General features: G+C 42.2%; 1 protein-coding gene across 2 annotated transcripts in view; it reads right to left on the reverse strand.

Moving 5' to 3' along the window:
• The window catches only part of gnpda2 (glucosamine-6-phosphate deaminase 2), a 43,097-nt gene that overhangs the window by 23,280 nt on the left and 5,711 nt on the right, over positions 1 to 14,106 (reverse strand). For both annotated transcript variants that reach the window (XM_070870182.1, XM_070870192.1), the window contains 3 exons: positions 12,117 to 12,261; positions 5,916 to 6,017; positions 3,266 to 3,448 (listed from right to left, as the gene is read on the reverse strand). In XM_070870182.1, coding sequence (XP_070726283.1) covers positions 3,266 to 3,448; positions 5,916 to 6,017; positions 12,117 to 12,240 — 409 coding nt within the window. In that variant the 5' untranslated portion in view covers positions 12,241 to 12,261. The remainder of the gene's footprint in view (positions 1 to 3,265; positions 3,449 to 5,915; positions 6,018 to 12,116; positions 12,262 to 14,106) is intronic.

A 14,106-nucleotide genomic window follows, 5' to 3' on the forward strand; every position in this document is an offset into this window, starting at 1 on the left:
GTGGCCTCACTAATACCCTGTAGCAGGATTCCTCTGCTTTTATACTCTCTCCCCCTTGTAATAAAGGCCAACATTCCATTTGCCTTCCTGATTATTTGCTGTACCTGCATACTAACTGTGTTTTATGCACAAGGACCCCCAGGTCTCTCTGTACTGCAGCACTTTGCATTTTTTTCTCCTTTTAAATTATAAATTGCTTTTCTATTTTTTTCTGAAGTGGATAACCTCACATTTTTCCACATTATACTCCATCTGTCAAATGTTTGTCCACTCACTTAGCCTGTCTATATCCCTTTGCAGATTTTTTGTGTCTTCCTCACAATTTGCTTTCCCACCCATCTTTGTATCATCAGCAAACTTGGCTAATTACACTCGGTTTCTTCATCCAAGTTGTTAATACATATTATAAATAGTTGAGGCCCCAGCATCGATCCCTGCGGCACCCCACTAGTTACTGTTTGCCAACCGGAAAATGACCCATTTATCCCGACTCTCAGTTTTCTGTTAGTTAGCCAATCCTCTATCCATGCTAATATATTACCCTCAACTCCGTGAACTTTTATCTTGTGCAGTAATCTTTTATGTGGCACCTTGTCGAATGCCTTCTGGAAATCCAAATGCACCACATTGGTGCCTCTACTCAATGGAATTCAGAAGAATGAATGTATATTATGAGGAGGCTTGACAAAGTGAAAGAAGAGAGGATGTTTCCACTGATAGGGGAGACTAGAACTACAGAGCATGATCTTAGAATAAGGGGCCGCCCATTTAAAACTGAGATGAGGAGGAATTTCCTGAGGGTTGTAAATCTGTGGAATTCGCTGCCTCAGAGAGCTGTGGAAGCCAGGACATTGAATAAATTTAAGACAGAGATAGACAGTTTCTTAACCTGTAAGGGATTAAAGGGTTATGGGGAGCGGGCAGGTGAGTCCACGATCGGATCAGCCATGATCGTATTAAATGGCGGAGCAGGCTCGAGGGGTCGTATGGCCTACTCCTGCTCCTATTTCTTATGTTCTTATCCACTGGATCCCTCTTATCCACCCTGCTTGTTACATCTTCAAAGAACTCCAGCAAACTGGTCAAACATGATTTCCCCTTCATAAAAGCATGCTGACTCTGCATGATTGAATTATGCTTTTCCAAATGTCCTGCTACTGCTTCCTTAATAGTACGGATACTAAAATTGGCTGTGTGGTTGATAATGAAGAAAAATGCGGCTGCAGAAAGATATCAATCAACTGGTCAGGGGGGTAGAACAGGGGCAAATTGAATTTAATCCAGGGATGTGTGAGGCAATGCATTTTGGGAGGGCTAACAAGGAAAGGGAATACACATTAAATGGCAGGATACGGAGAAGTGTAGAGGAACAAAGGGACCTTGGTGCATGTCCGCAGATCCCTGAAAGTAGCAGGCCAGGTAGATAAGGTGGTTAAGAAGGCATACAGAATGCTTGCCTTTATTAGCTGAGGCATAGAATACAAGAGCAGGGGGTTTATGCTTGAACTTTATAAAACACTGGAAAGACCACAGCTGGAGTTCTGCATGCAGTCTGGTCACCGCATTACAGGAAGGACGTGATTGCATTGGAGAGGGTACAGAGGAGATTTACAAGGATATTACCAGGAGTGAAGAATCTGAGGACAGATTAGATATGCTGAATTCATTTTCCTTGGAACAGAGGAGGCTGAGGGGAAATCTCATTGTGTATAAAATTATGAGGGGCTTAAATATAGTGGATAGAAAGGGCCCGTTTCCCTTAGCAGAGGGGTCAACAACCAGGTGGCATAAATTTAAAGTAACTAGAAGGTTTAGAGGGGATTTGAAGGGAAATTTTGTCACACAGAGGATTGTGGGGGTCTGGAACTCACTGCCTGAAAGGATGGTAGAGGCAGAAGCCCTCACCATATTTAAAAAGTACTTGGATGTGAACCTGAAGTGCTGTAAAACCTGTTACAGACCGAGAGCTGGAAAATGGGATTAGGCTTTATAGCCTCTTGTTGGCTGGCATGGACATGATGGGCCGAAATGGCCTCCTTCCGTGCTGTAAACTTCTATGATTCTATGATTTAATAATGGACTCCAGCATTTTCCCAATGATAGATGTTAGGCTAACTGTTCTATAGTTTCCTGCTTTCTGTCTGCCTCCTTTTTTTTTTAAATAGGGTTGTTATATTTGCGGTTTTCCAATTTGCTGAGACCTCCCCAGAATCCAGGGAATTTTGGTAGATTATAACCAATGCATCCACTATCCCTGCAGCCACTTCTTTTAAGACCCTAGGCTGTAAGCTATCAGGTCCAGAGGACTTATCTGCCTTTAGTCCTATTATTTTACCAAGTTCTACTTCTTTGGTGCTAGTGATTGTATTAAGTTCCTCTCTCCCTATAGCCCCTTGATTATCGACTATTGGGATGTTTTTAGTGTCTTCTACTGTGAAAATCGATACAAAATATTTGTTCAACGTCTCTGCCATTTCTCTATTCTCCGTTAATAATTCCACAGTCTCATCCTCTAAATGACCAACATTTACTTTAGCCACTCTGTTCCTTTTTATGTACCTGTAGAAACTCGATCTGTTTTTATATTTTGTGTTAGCTTACTTTCATAATCTATCTTCTTCCCCCTCTATCATTTTTTGAGTTTTTCTTTGCTGGCTTTTAAAAGTTTCCCAATCCTCTGGTCTCCCACTAGTCTTGGCCCCATTATATGCCCCCTTTTTTTTTTATATACATTTCTGAACTTTGTTAATGGTGGGCTAAAAGTTCATAACACTGGCAATGGTTCCAACAAATTTCTTGTCTCCATGTTTGAACATAGTAGGTCTAAGGACATTGTCAGCACCAAACAATACAACTATAGATCCAAATCAAAACATGCACTTTTCCTGAAAACCTGTTGCAAGCAAAGGCTAAAGCCACTCCATTCACAGCTGACCCATTTCCTGACCTACAGTAAATAGCTCAGGTGCAGAAGCAGCACAAATAAACTACCATAAGCCAACTATATCCAGTTCTTCTAATGCTGTAATTTTTAAATAACAATGCTAGTAAAGTGATCTTGAACGTTATTTTGCAAAAGGAAACAATCTAAATTCTGCAGTTTAGTTTCAGAACACAAATATTGATGCTCGCTCCTCTCTGTTTAGGAAAGGTTTGACTGAACCCAGAAGGTACTTTTCAAAAACATGGACTCTGCTACAACCTTCATTATCTCTCAGTGTTATCTATATACAACTATTATATCTTAAATGTATACAAACTGTACCTCCAACAAAGAGTTCAATTCCTCCAGCATCAGCAATCTTCTGTTCAAAAGCATCACACTCAGCCTGCAGATCTGGTGCATTACCATCAAGAATATGAGCATTTCTTGGATCTATATCAATGTGCTTAAAAAAGGAATTCCACATATAGGAATGGTAACTTTCGGGATGATCCCTCGGAAGCGCTAAACACCAGGATTAAAAAAATAAAAATGAATTGTTGTAAATAATTAGATTATAAAAGCAAAACATCACGATCTACCTTTCCTCAAGGAAACCAGAGTACGACAAATTTCAGAAATATATTATATTCTGGTGCTGCTAAAGTCCACACCGTTGAAAAGAAAAAGCAAATAAATTTATTTCACTTAGAGAAACTCATACTTCAGGCAAGCACTACTTTTTAGGGCACATTTCTTTTGATTTTAAGGCTAAACACAAATGATTCTTGCATCATGCTTGCATGTCCACTGCTGTCTGTGCTCAAACAACTGGATACACAGAAGTCTTCACATTTTAAAAAATGAAACTGAAAAACAAACTATTAAATACACAATAGCTAGAGCTTACTTTTTCTTTAATATTTTCCCTAGTTTAGTTCGTGTCTACACAGCAAATATTTAACCAAATTCTTAATTTTTTTTACATTTTCCAACAGCAAACTGGGTTAGCAAGAGTCAGATTGTAAACATTTGGAAGAGGGAAGAAAAAGAAAAAGACTCTTTGGAGCCAATCATTTACAGTATCTCCAATGTCAAGGATATGCAAGGAAGGCAAACGGAATGTTGGCCTTTATTGCAAGGGGGATAGAGTATAAAAGCAGAGAAGTCCTGCTACAACTGTACAGGGTATTGGTGAGGTCACACCTAGAGTATTGCGTACTGTTTTGCTCCATATTTAAGGAAGGATATACTTGCATTGGAGGCTGCTCAGAGGTTCACTAGGTTGATTCCAGAGATGAGGGGGTTGACTTATGAAGATAGGTTGGGCCTATACACATTGGAGTTAAGCTGGACTAACATAGGAGGAAAGATTGGATCAACTGGGCTTGTATCCACTGGTGTTTAGAAGAATGAGAGGGGATCTCATAGAAACATATAAAATTCTGACGGGCTTGGACAGGTTAGAGGCAGGAAGAATGTTCCCGTTGCTGGGAGTTTCAGAACCAGGGGTCACAGTCTAAGAATAAGAGGTAAGCCATTTAGGACCGAGATAAGGAGAAACTTCTTCACTCAGAGTGGTTAACCTGTGGAATTCTCTACTGCAGAAAGTTGTTGAGGCCAGTTCGTTAGATATATTCAAAAGGGAGTTAGATATGGCCCTTATGGCCAAAGGGATCAAGGGGTATGGAGAGAAAACAGGAAAGGGGTACTGAGGTTGAATGATCAGCCATGATCTTATTGAATGGCGGTGCAGGCTCAAAGGGCCGAATGGCCTACTCCTGCACCTAATTTCTATCTTTCTATGTGGTGTGATCTTATCGAAACATAAGATAATGAGGGGGCTCGACAAGATGCACGCAGAGAGGATATTTCCACCCATAGGGGAAACTAAAACTAGGGGACAGTCTCAGAATAAGGGGGCGCCCATTTAAAACTGAGATGAGGAGAAATTTCTTCTCTCAGAGGGTTGTAAATCTATGGAATTCTCTGCCCCAGAGAGCTGTGGAGGCTGGGTCATTGAATATATTTAAGATAGAGATACAGATTTTTGAGTGATAAGGGAGTAAACGGTTATGGGGAGCAGGCAGGGAAGTGGAGCTGAGTCCATGATCAGATCAGCCATGATCGTATTCAATGGCGGAACAGGCTCGAGGGGCCGTATGGCCTATTCCTGCTCCTATTTCTTATGTTCTTATGAAGTAGCAATTACATATTTTACATTCACACTCAGTCCTCTCAAATGATCCCTGCCTTATTCTGAGCCATCTATAGTATTCAAACCCTATCACAGCTAACAAGGAATACCAAGCTGCTTTTGTCTGTTTCAGAGCTTCAGCTGGTATGCTAAACATGCCAATTTGAAAATTCACAATGTCATATTCTTTATTTTCTATGTCATGAGGAGCATTACAAAATAGGTTAAAATTCACTCTAGATTTTACTCTCCACATTTTTACGTAAAATAAATCAGCTTCTTGGTTTATAATTGGCTTTAATTCTCTAGAATGTTCAATAGTCTGCCTTTCAGATGGCAGAAATACAGGTGGGAGAATGTGAGGCTATGAGATCTAGTTCACATAATCTGGGAGGGTAGGGGGGAGGGGGGGGAAGGAGGTGGTGAGAGGTCTCAATTTTACACTATCATATGACTAGATATTGTGTACTAAAGGTTAACTCATCATCGGGAATATAGGGTTAGTTTATGGCCGAGACCAGTGATGCTGAAGCCAGAGAATATCAAATGCAGACCTGAAATTTGTAACAAGCACCATATGTTTTTTTTTGGAATGGTCGTTTCCAGTGCACACTGTTTATTTTCATGTAAACTGTTATCACAATGCCTAAACAAATACCTTTCAAAACTTCAAATATAAATTCAGATAACAGCAGTCAGTTTCTAAATCAACCATTTATTCTGCTAAAATGCTGACAAATGTTACTATCTCACATCCTTTTAACTCCAGAATTTCACAGCAAGTGACTCACTTACCAACATACTCATCCATGTTAAACGTCTTCACATATTTAAAAGAGAGATTGCCCATCTTATAATATTCAATCAGCTTTTTGTAACACCCAGAAGGTGTGCTCCCTAAATGAAGATAGAATTACAAAATAGAAATAAATGCCTAATTTATGTTTGAATACTAAGTTGGTATTTGTTTCACAATAGTTATATTGCATGGTTTGTTACAGCAGCTTTACATACAACAGACAGAATTAATATGCAATGGAGCAGTTTTCAAATGTGACTGCAAATAAGAGAGAATAGTACAAGTAGTGTATATTACAGACAAGTATTAATTTAGTTCAAATCACATGATTCACCTGGAAAAAAAAATGGGGGAGGAGAGGTGTAGAGAGAAGAATGTGTGCACCAGCTTTTCATCCAACTCGAGGCAGAATATTGTGAAAAATCGAAATTCGGGTACTGCTGCCTTACGATATGCTCAAACATGGGTATTGTGTAAGCCACTTATAATAGACTGATTTATGCAATTTGTCCTTTAATCAGACAGTCATTTGATTTATCTCTCGCAGTTGTGAATATAAGGGGCAGTTTAACAGTAATGTGCAGGCAACATCAAAACGGAGGCAAAAAGCATTCCAAATTTAAACTGGAATCAGATCGATGTGGTTCATAGTGGATAGTTTCTGCATCCTATAGTTGAAGTCTGTTCCTCAAAATTGCATGACAGTAGGATCAGCTATGCAAGGGGCTACAAGCTGATTTCAACACGAACCTGAATAATCTCCACACAAAACTTCAAATCCCTAATCAATTACTTACCATGGATGCAAATTGTCCAATTAAAGTAGCATTACCATTTGTTGTAAGCAATAGGTTTAATAATGAACTCTGTGCATTTGATTCAATTCAAGATTTTGTCTAATGTAAGCAGTTGTCCATTACATCGGTGTTTGATATAAGTGGAGCCAATTGTATTATCAAATATTTTGGAAGGTTAAACCTCTCTTATCCAGCATCCTCAGAATCTGCCATGTGCCAGATAAAATGATTTGCCAGACGACAGGAGGTCAGCGTTTCGGGCCCAGCTTTAGCAACTTGGTCAGCCTGGAGGAGGTGGGGAGAGGAGGAGCGGCCGGCCCCAGGATGCAGCATGCCAGCCGAGGGGGAAGCCATGTGCGGAACAAGAGGCCAGGGTTATAATGACCGGTACAGGGATAGAGGCAGAGCCTTGCTCGGGAAAGTGCTTAATCCTCTCCTCCCCTCCCCTCCACCCCCCGCCCATTTTGATAATCCGCAACCGATGGATCCAGATATTTGAAGCGTCTCTATGGCACCGCACGCACGACGGGGCCACAACGGTGAGCAGCAACAGCCGGGAGGATGTCCCCGTGCTCACACTCACTCACCTCGCCCGAAGGCCCTTCGTCTGCTTCAAAACGGTGAGGACCGGCTACTCGAAAACAGAGACCTTGGCCATCGAAAACCCCGAGAATGTTCCGATCCGGGTGGTGATTGACAAGCTTCCGGCCTCCAAGAGATTTGCAGTGAACGAACAGTAATTTGTGGTGGAGGCAAGGCCGTGTCAGGTCACCTTGCCCAGTGGGCCCGGATCTTAATTTGCAAACTGCAGGGTTAAGTATGTGGAGTTACAGTGCTAGTCTCTTGACATGTGCAGTGCATCTGGAACACCCACCCCACTGCAGGTTTAAAAAGTAGACCACTGCTCCTCTGAAGCCAGGTCGGCGCACTGCATCCTGGGGCCAGCTGCTCCTCCTCTCCCCGCTGCCTCCGGTGCTCCTTAAGGCTAGGTCAGCACACTGTGTCCGAGGGCCGGCCGCTCCTCCTACCCCCACCGCCTCTGGGCCCAAAATGCAGCTGGCCTCAGAGGGAGCACCGGAGGCGGCGGGGAGAGAAGGAGCGGCCGGCCCCTGAAAACAGCATTTTCTCTATCAGGCATATAATGTTCTTGCAGTGTGCCAGCTGACCTTACTGGGTATTGCTGACAATGCTGCTGCTAACAACCTGGCTGCATTTTGCGCATGCGTCCCCCTGGGGCTGGGAGTTATGCAGAACAAGGGAGTATTGGATAAGAGAGGTTCAACCTGTATTTAAAAAGTGTGCATTATAACCAGCTCAAAGTCCAATGTGCGATCTTGAGAGTTTGTTTTAGATGAGCGATCTTCATTGTTTTAAGCATTAGTTCAGAGAGCCTGCAATACGTCAGCTGACTTTGCCCTCGCAACGACAAAATGTGCCGAATCGTCAATATTTGTTTTTAAATTATTTTTAATCGTTCATCTAAAACAAACTCTCAAGATCACACACTGAACTTTACATCAGTTGGAAGGATTTATACTCCGCTGTAAACACTGCCGATCTTTCTCGGCTGATTGCAGCCCACAGCAACACTTCACCGATGTTCCCCACAGATACAGATTGACCCCGCTGCTCCGAGAGTTGGCGTCTCCGCCCGGAATGAACCAATACATTAAAAACTTACCAGGTACTGTTGACAATGCTCCGATTGACCTAGGAAGGAGGCAGCGGGGAGAAGGGGAACAGCCAGCCCTAGGATACAGCGCGGGATCGTGACGCCCCACCGGGAATGATGCCGGACAAGGTAGGTTGCCGGTTAAAGGAGTACCGGATGGGAGAGAGGTTCAACCTGTACTACACTTTAGGAAGATGTCAAAGTTTTGGAGAGTTTGCAGGGAAGATTTACGAGAATGGTACCAGGGATGCGTGACTTCATTTACATGGAGAGACTACAGAAACTGGGATTGTGCTTATTGCAGAGATTTAGTAGAGGCATTCAAAATTACAAAGAGTTTTAAAGAGTAAATAAGGAGAAACTAAGACAAAACTGCTTCCACTGGCAGAAGGGTTGTTAACCTGAAGATACACATTTAAGGTAATTTTTTAAATTATAAAATGCAGAGAGTTATAGTTGGGAATGCACTGCCTGAAAGGGTGGAGGAAGCAGATTCAATAGTAACTTTTAAAAGGAAATTGGATAAATCATCATTGTATAAATACTTGGAAGGGGAGAGGCAGGGCAATGGGACAAGAGCAGAGAAGTGGGATTAATTGGATAGCTCTTTCAAAGAGCTGGCACAGGCATGATGGGCCGAATAGCCTCTTTCTGCACTACAAGATTCTATGAATTTGCATACCTTTTGCTCCATAATTGGAGGAATCCTCAGCAACTCTAACTGCTCTGCCTGTGGCTGTTACAAGTCAGAGCAATCATCAACTTTTGCCTATTCTGTTACCTAGGGAAAATTGTAAGCAGTCTAAGTATCATCACCTATAAGCTGACTGGTGTAGTTTCATTTCTCCAGGTACTGAGAAACAATTGACCAAAGATTTTATGCGAATGCCAGATTTTATAGATGATCAAAATAATTAACTAATACATGTTCAGACAAACTCAGTCAGATAGAATTTGGTGGTTGATGTATTTCTATGTGAATTCTTCAATGTTAGCCCATCTCACGTGTCATTTTGTTAGAACATGCAAATGTTGAGTGTGAGGTTTGTTTGAACATAACAATCAACTACAAAGTTGGATTGTGTGAAACCACATCTACTTCTTGGAACAATTTCTCAACCTTTCTACACCACCTCAAAAATGTTAACCACACACAGGTACAACCAGAGACCTAAACCAACATAATACATTACGGAAGAAAATGTGTTTAGCTCAGATCTTAATTACTTAATTGCCTTTGGGTTCATGACTATGTTGAATCATCGAAAATGTGGAAGTTTTTTGTGGCATACAGCATGTTTCATAAACTAAACAGTCACAACATCGCATCAGACTGCATTGAGGGTGATGGGCCAGCAAGAGTCTGGGGCAATCTCAGAACATAGCAGCAAATTCCTTTTGCCAGTGTTTGCTTAGTTAACCTGCATGAACATTTTTTATTGCATAATGGTGCTACCTTTAATAGTAATATAGATATCCATGTGTACAAGGCAAACTTTCCCTCAAAATCACTAACAGAAGTTATATTAATATGTATTTGTGTGTCCTAATTCAGTTTTGAGAGTGGCCATAGTACTACTTTCCTGGATATGTAAATTCCAAAACAAATTAACTTCACACTATTTAGCCAATTGGTTAAAAACATTGGTTTCTATTTTATCTCGAGGCTACATGTCAAGTTCCACTGAATGATGACAGACCTAATGTGACAGAGTATGTACAACAACTGAGCTACTAGTGTGTCTTCAACCATTAACACATTTCCAAACATTATCCAGGATGTTCTTTATACACTATGGGCTCAAGTTTCGGCCTGAATTGCTCCTATTTTTTTGGAACAACTAGTTTAGAATGGAGCATCTTAGAAATTGAAATTTTAGGCATTTAGTTTGCTCCAGTTATAGTGAGTTAGAATAGTTTCATTTTAGAACAGATTTTTTTTTTTCCAAAAGAGGGTGTGTCCAGCCACTTACATCTGTTTTGCAAGTTTAGGCAGCGAAAACTTACTCCAAACTAATTTAGAATGGAATAAGTGTAGATTTTTGTACGCTCAGAAACACCTTGCCTACACTTTTCAATCAGGCATAGGGAACAAGAGATTGGGGGGGGGGGGGGGGTGGGTGGGGTGGGAAAGAGAAGGGGGGTTTACAAACATTAAACACTTCACTTTTACAAATAAAGAGCCATCATCAATAATAAATGAAAAATCAATCAAAAAAAAAATTAATAAAAATAAAAATAGTTTTTTAAAAAATCAATAAATAAAAAATTAAGTTTCTACTCACCTACTGCAGCACCGGGAGCCCTCCAATAGCATGCTGGGATGCCCCCCCACCAGTGTTTCTCTGTGTCTCTGACAATAAGGGGGGAGGGTGGGGGACGGCCCCCCCGCACGCCCTGTGTTTCTCTCTGCCTATGAAAAAGGGGGGGGGGGGCCGACCGGGCGGGGGGGGGCCGAGGCAGGGGAGGGGAGGGGAGCGCCGAGGCGGGGGGGGGGGGGGGGGGGGAGAGCAGGAAGGGGGTAGGCTGACGATGACGCAGATGCCTGGCCGCCGTGGGCAGGGCCCGCCGCCAGTGAGATACCGGATGGGTGGGCCCCGCCGCCAACGTGTGGGGGGGGTGGGGGGAGGCTGAACGGGGGCAGTCCGAGTCCCGATCTTCGGCCAGGGAGCCCATTCGGCCAGGGCCGGAGTGCTTCGGGCCCCTCCCACACAGCCTCGGGGGCGAGGAGCTACTGCACATGCATGCACACTCTAGCGCGCATGTGGATGCCCTGGCACAGTTTTCGGCGCCGTGACCTGGCTCCGCCCCTGACCCCTTGTGCTGCGCCATGCCAAGCACGAAGACGTCCTGAGGGGCTCGCAGAATCACAAGGGAATTTTTCGACGCACTTTTTATTCCAGAAAGTCGCCGCATCTTAGAGGGCGGAAACTTGGGCCCTGTATAACAATTTAAATTTTCAACATGTTTTGTCAAAGCAAAATTGTTCAGAATAGTTTAAATTCCCTACAGGTCACACCTGATGAAAACAATTACAATTTGCATTTGTATAGCGCTTTTAACAAAGAAAAATGTCCCATGGCACCAGAGGCATAACTGACACTGAATCGAAGGAGATTATAAACTTGTTCAAAGGGGTGAATTTTAAGGAGCACCTCAGGGAGTGAAGAGATTTTATAGTGAATTCCAGAGCAGGGAGGCTCAGCAGCTGAACTCACAGGCATCAATAGTGGGGCAAAGGAGGGGTTGGGGGGGTGAAGAAGAGGCAAGAGTCAGAGGAACTGAAGTTTTAGGAGGAGAGGAGAGCTGGAGGAGATTACAGAGATAAGAGTGAGGCAATGAAGGGATTTAAACAAAATAATGAGAATTTTAAACTGGAGTAATTGAGGGACCAGGAGCCAATGTAGGTCAATGGGACAGGATATGAACAGATGTTTCGATGAGATGACATTTACAGATCAAAATTCATTGGAATCCACAGGGCCGGAAGAGACTTCTGCAATCCCTCCGGTCATTCACAGCGTCACCTCTCTTAGTTCCAAGGTTCACAGTATTTAGAGTTGTATATTTCACACACAATAAATTATATTTATCCACCACAAAATATCTTACTTAAATTAAAATTTATACATTTAAAAAAAGTGTTATGTAATTTAAATCCTATTAAAATATTTAAATAACAGTTGAATAGATCAATACTCACATTCACTTGCAATAGAAATACATACCTGTCGGCAAACCTAAAGTAAAATATCGACCTGGGCCGGGCTTGAATTGAACAATGGAATTACAAATGTATCTGGCTGCCCATTCACTGGCCTTATCATAGTCGTCAAGAATAACCAACCGCATTGTGATGAGAAATGTTTATGTCTACAGGGAAAGATTAGGCCACTCTTAGGTCAATATGAAAGCTAACCATTCAATAATTAAGATTACATTTCAAGCATTTATAATGATACAATAATAACCTCGGGTACAAAAATCTAGCAAATTAGATACAAAAAACACAAATTATTTCAATGAAATTTTAACCTGTCGTAGAAAATGGGATTTTCAATTTAATAAGGGTTCACCAGACTGATTCCCGGGATGGCAGGACTGACATATGAAGAGAGACTGGATCGACTGGGCCTGTATTCACTGGAGTTTAGAACAATGAGGGGGGATCTCATTGAAACATAAAATTCTGACGGGACTGGAAAGGTTGGATGTAGGAAGAATGTTCTCAATGTTGGGGAAGTCCAGAACCAGGAGTCACAGTCGAAGTATAAGGGGTAAGCCATTTAGGACCGAGATGAGGAGAAAATTCTTCACTCGGAGAGTTGTTAACCTGTGGAATTCTCTACCGCAGAGTTGTTGATTCCAGTTCGTTGGATATATTTGAGAGTTAGATATGGCCCTTACAGCTAAAGGGATCAAGGGGTACTGAGGTGAATGATCAGCCATGATTTAATTGAATAGTGGTGCAGGCTCGAAGGGCCGAATGGTCTACTCCTGCACCTGTTTTCTATGTTTCTATGAGACAGATGGAAGTAAAATGGGGGCAGAAGCAAAAGGTAGAAAGGAGATAAGGAAAGGTGGAGGGCAGAGAAATGAGGCAAAAATCAAAAAGGGCCACATTAGAACATAACTCAAAGGACAAAGAGTGTTAAAAAAAAACAAGCCTGAAGGTTCTGTGTCTCAATGCGAGGAGCATTCATAAGGTGGATGAATTAACTATGCAGATAGCTGTTAACGGATGTGATGTAATTGGGATTACAGAGACATGGCTCCAGGGTGACCAAGGCTGGGAACTTAACATCCAGGGGTATTCACTATTTCAGGAAGGATAGACAGAAAGGAAATGCAGGTGGGGTAGCGTTGCTGGTTGAAGAGGAGATTAACGCAATAGTAAGGAAGGACATTAGCTTGGATGATGTGGAATCTGTACAGGTAGAGCTGCGGAACACCAAAGGGCAGAAAACGCTCGTGGGAGTTGTGTACAGACCACTAAACAGTAGTAGTGAGGCCGAGGATGGCATTAAACAGGAAATTAGGGATGCGTGCAATAAAGGTACAGCAGTTATCATGGCTGATTTTAATCTACATATAGATTGGGCTAGTCAAACTGGTAGCAATACGGTGGAGGATGATTTCCTAGTGTGTATAAGGGATGGTTTTCTCGACCAATATGTCGAGGAACCAACGAGAGAGCAGGCCATCCTAGACTGGGTCTTGTGTAATGAGAGAGGATTCATTGGCAATCCTGTTGTGCGAGGCTCCTTGGGGAAGAGTGATCATAATATGGTAGAATTCTTCATTAAGATGGAGAGTGACACAGTTAATTCAGAGACTAGGGTCCTGAACTTAAAGAAAGGTAACTTCGATGGTATGAGACGTGAATTGGCTAGGATAGACTGGCAAAGGATACTTAAAGGGTTGACAGTGGATAGGCAACGGCAAACATTTAAAGATCACATGAATGAACTTCAACAATTGTACATCCCTGTCTGGCATAAAAATAAAACGGGGAAGGTGTCTCAATTGTGGCTAACAAGGGAAATTAGGGATAATGTTAAATCCAAGGAAGAGGCATATAAATTGGCCAGAAAAAGCAGCAAACCTGAGGACTGGGAGAAATTTAGAATTCAGCAGAGGACGACAAAGGATTTAATTAGGAGGGGAAAAATAGAGTACGAGAGTAAGCTTGCAGGGAACATAAAAACTGACTGCAAA

The sequence above is a fragment of the Pristiophorus japonicus genome, chromosome 2, assembly GCF_044704955.1.
Source record: "Pristiophorus japonicus isolate sPriJap1 chromosome 2, sPriJap1.hap1, whole genome shotgun sequence".
NCBI classification, from domain to species: domain Eukaryota; kingdom Metazoa; phylum Chordata; class Chondrichthyes; family Pristiophoridae; genus Pristiophorus; species Pristiophorus japonicus.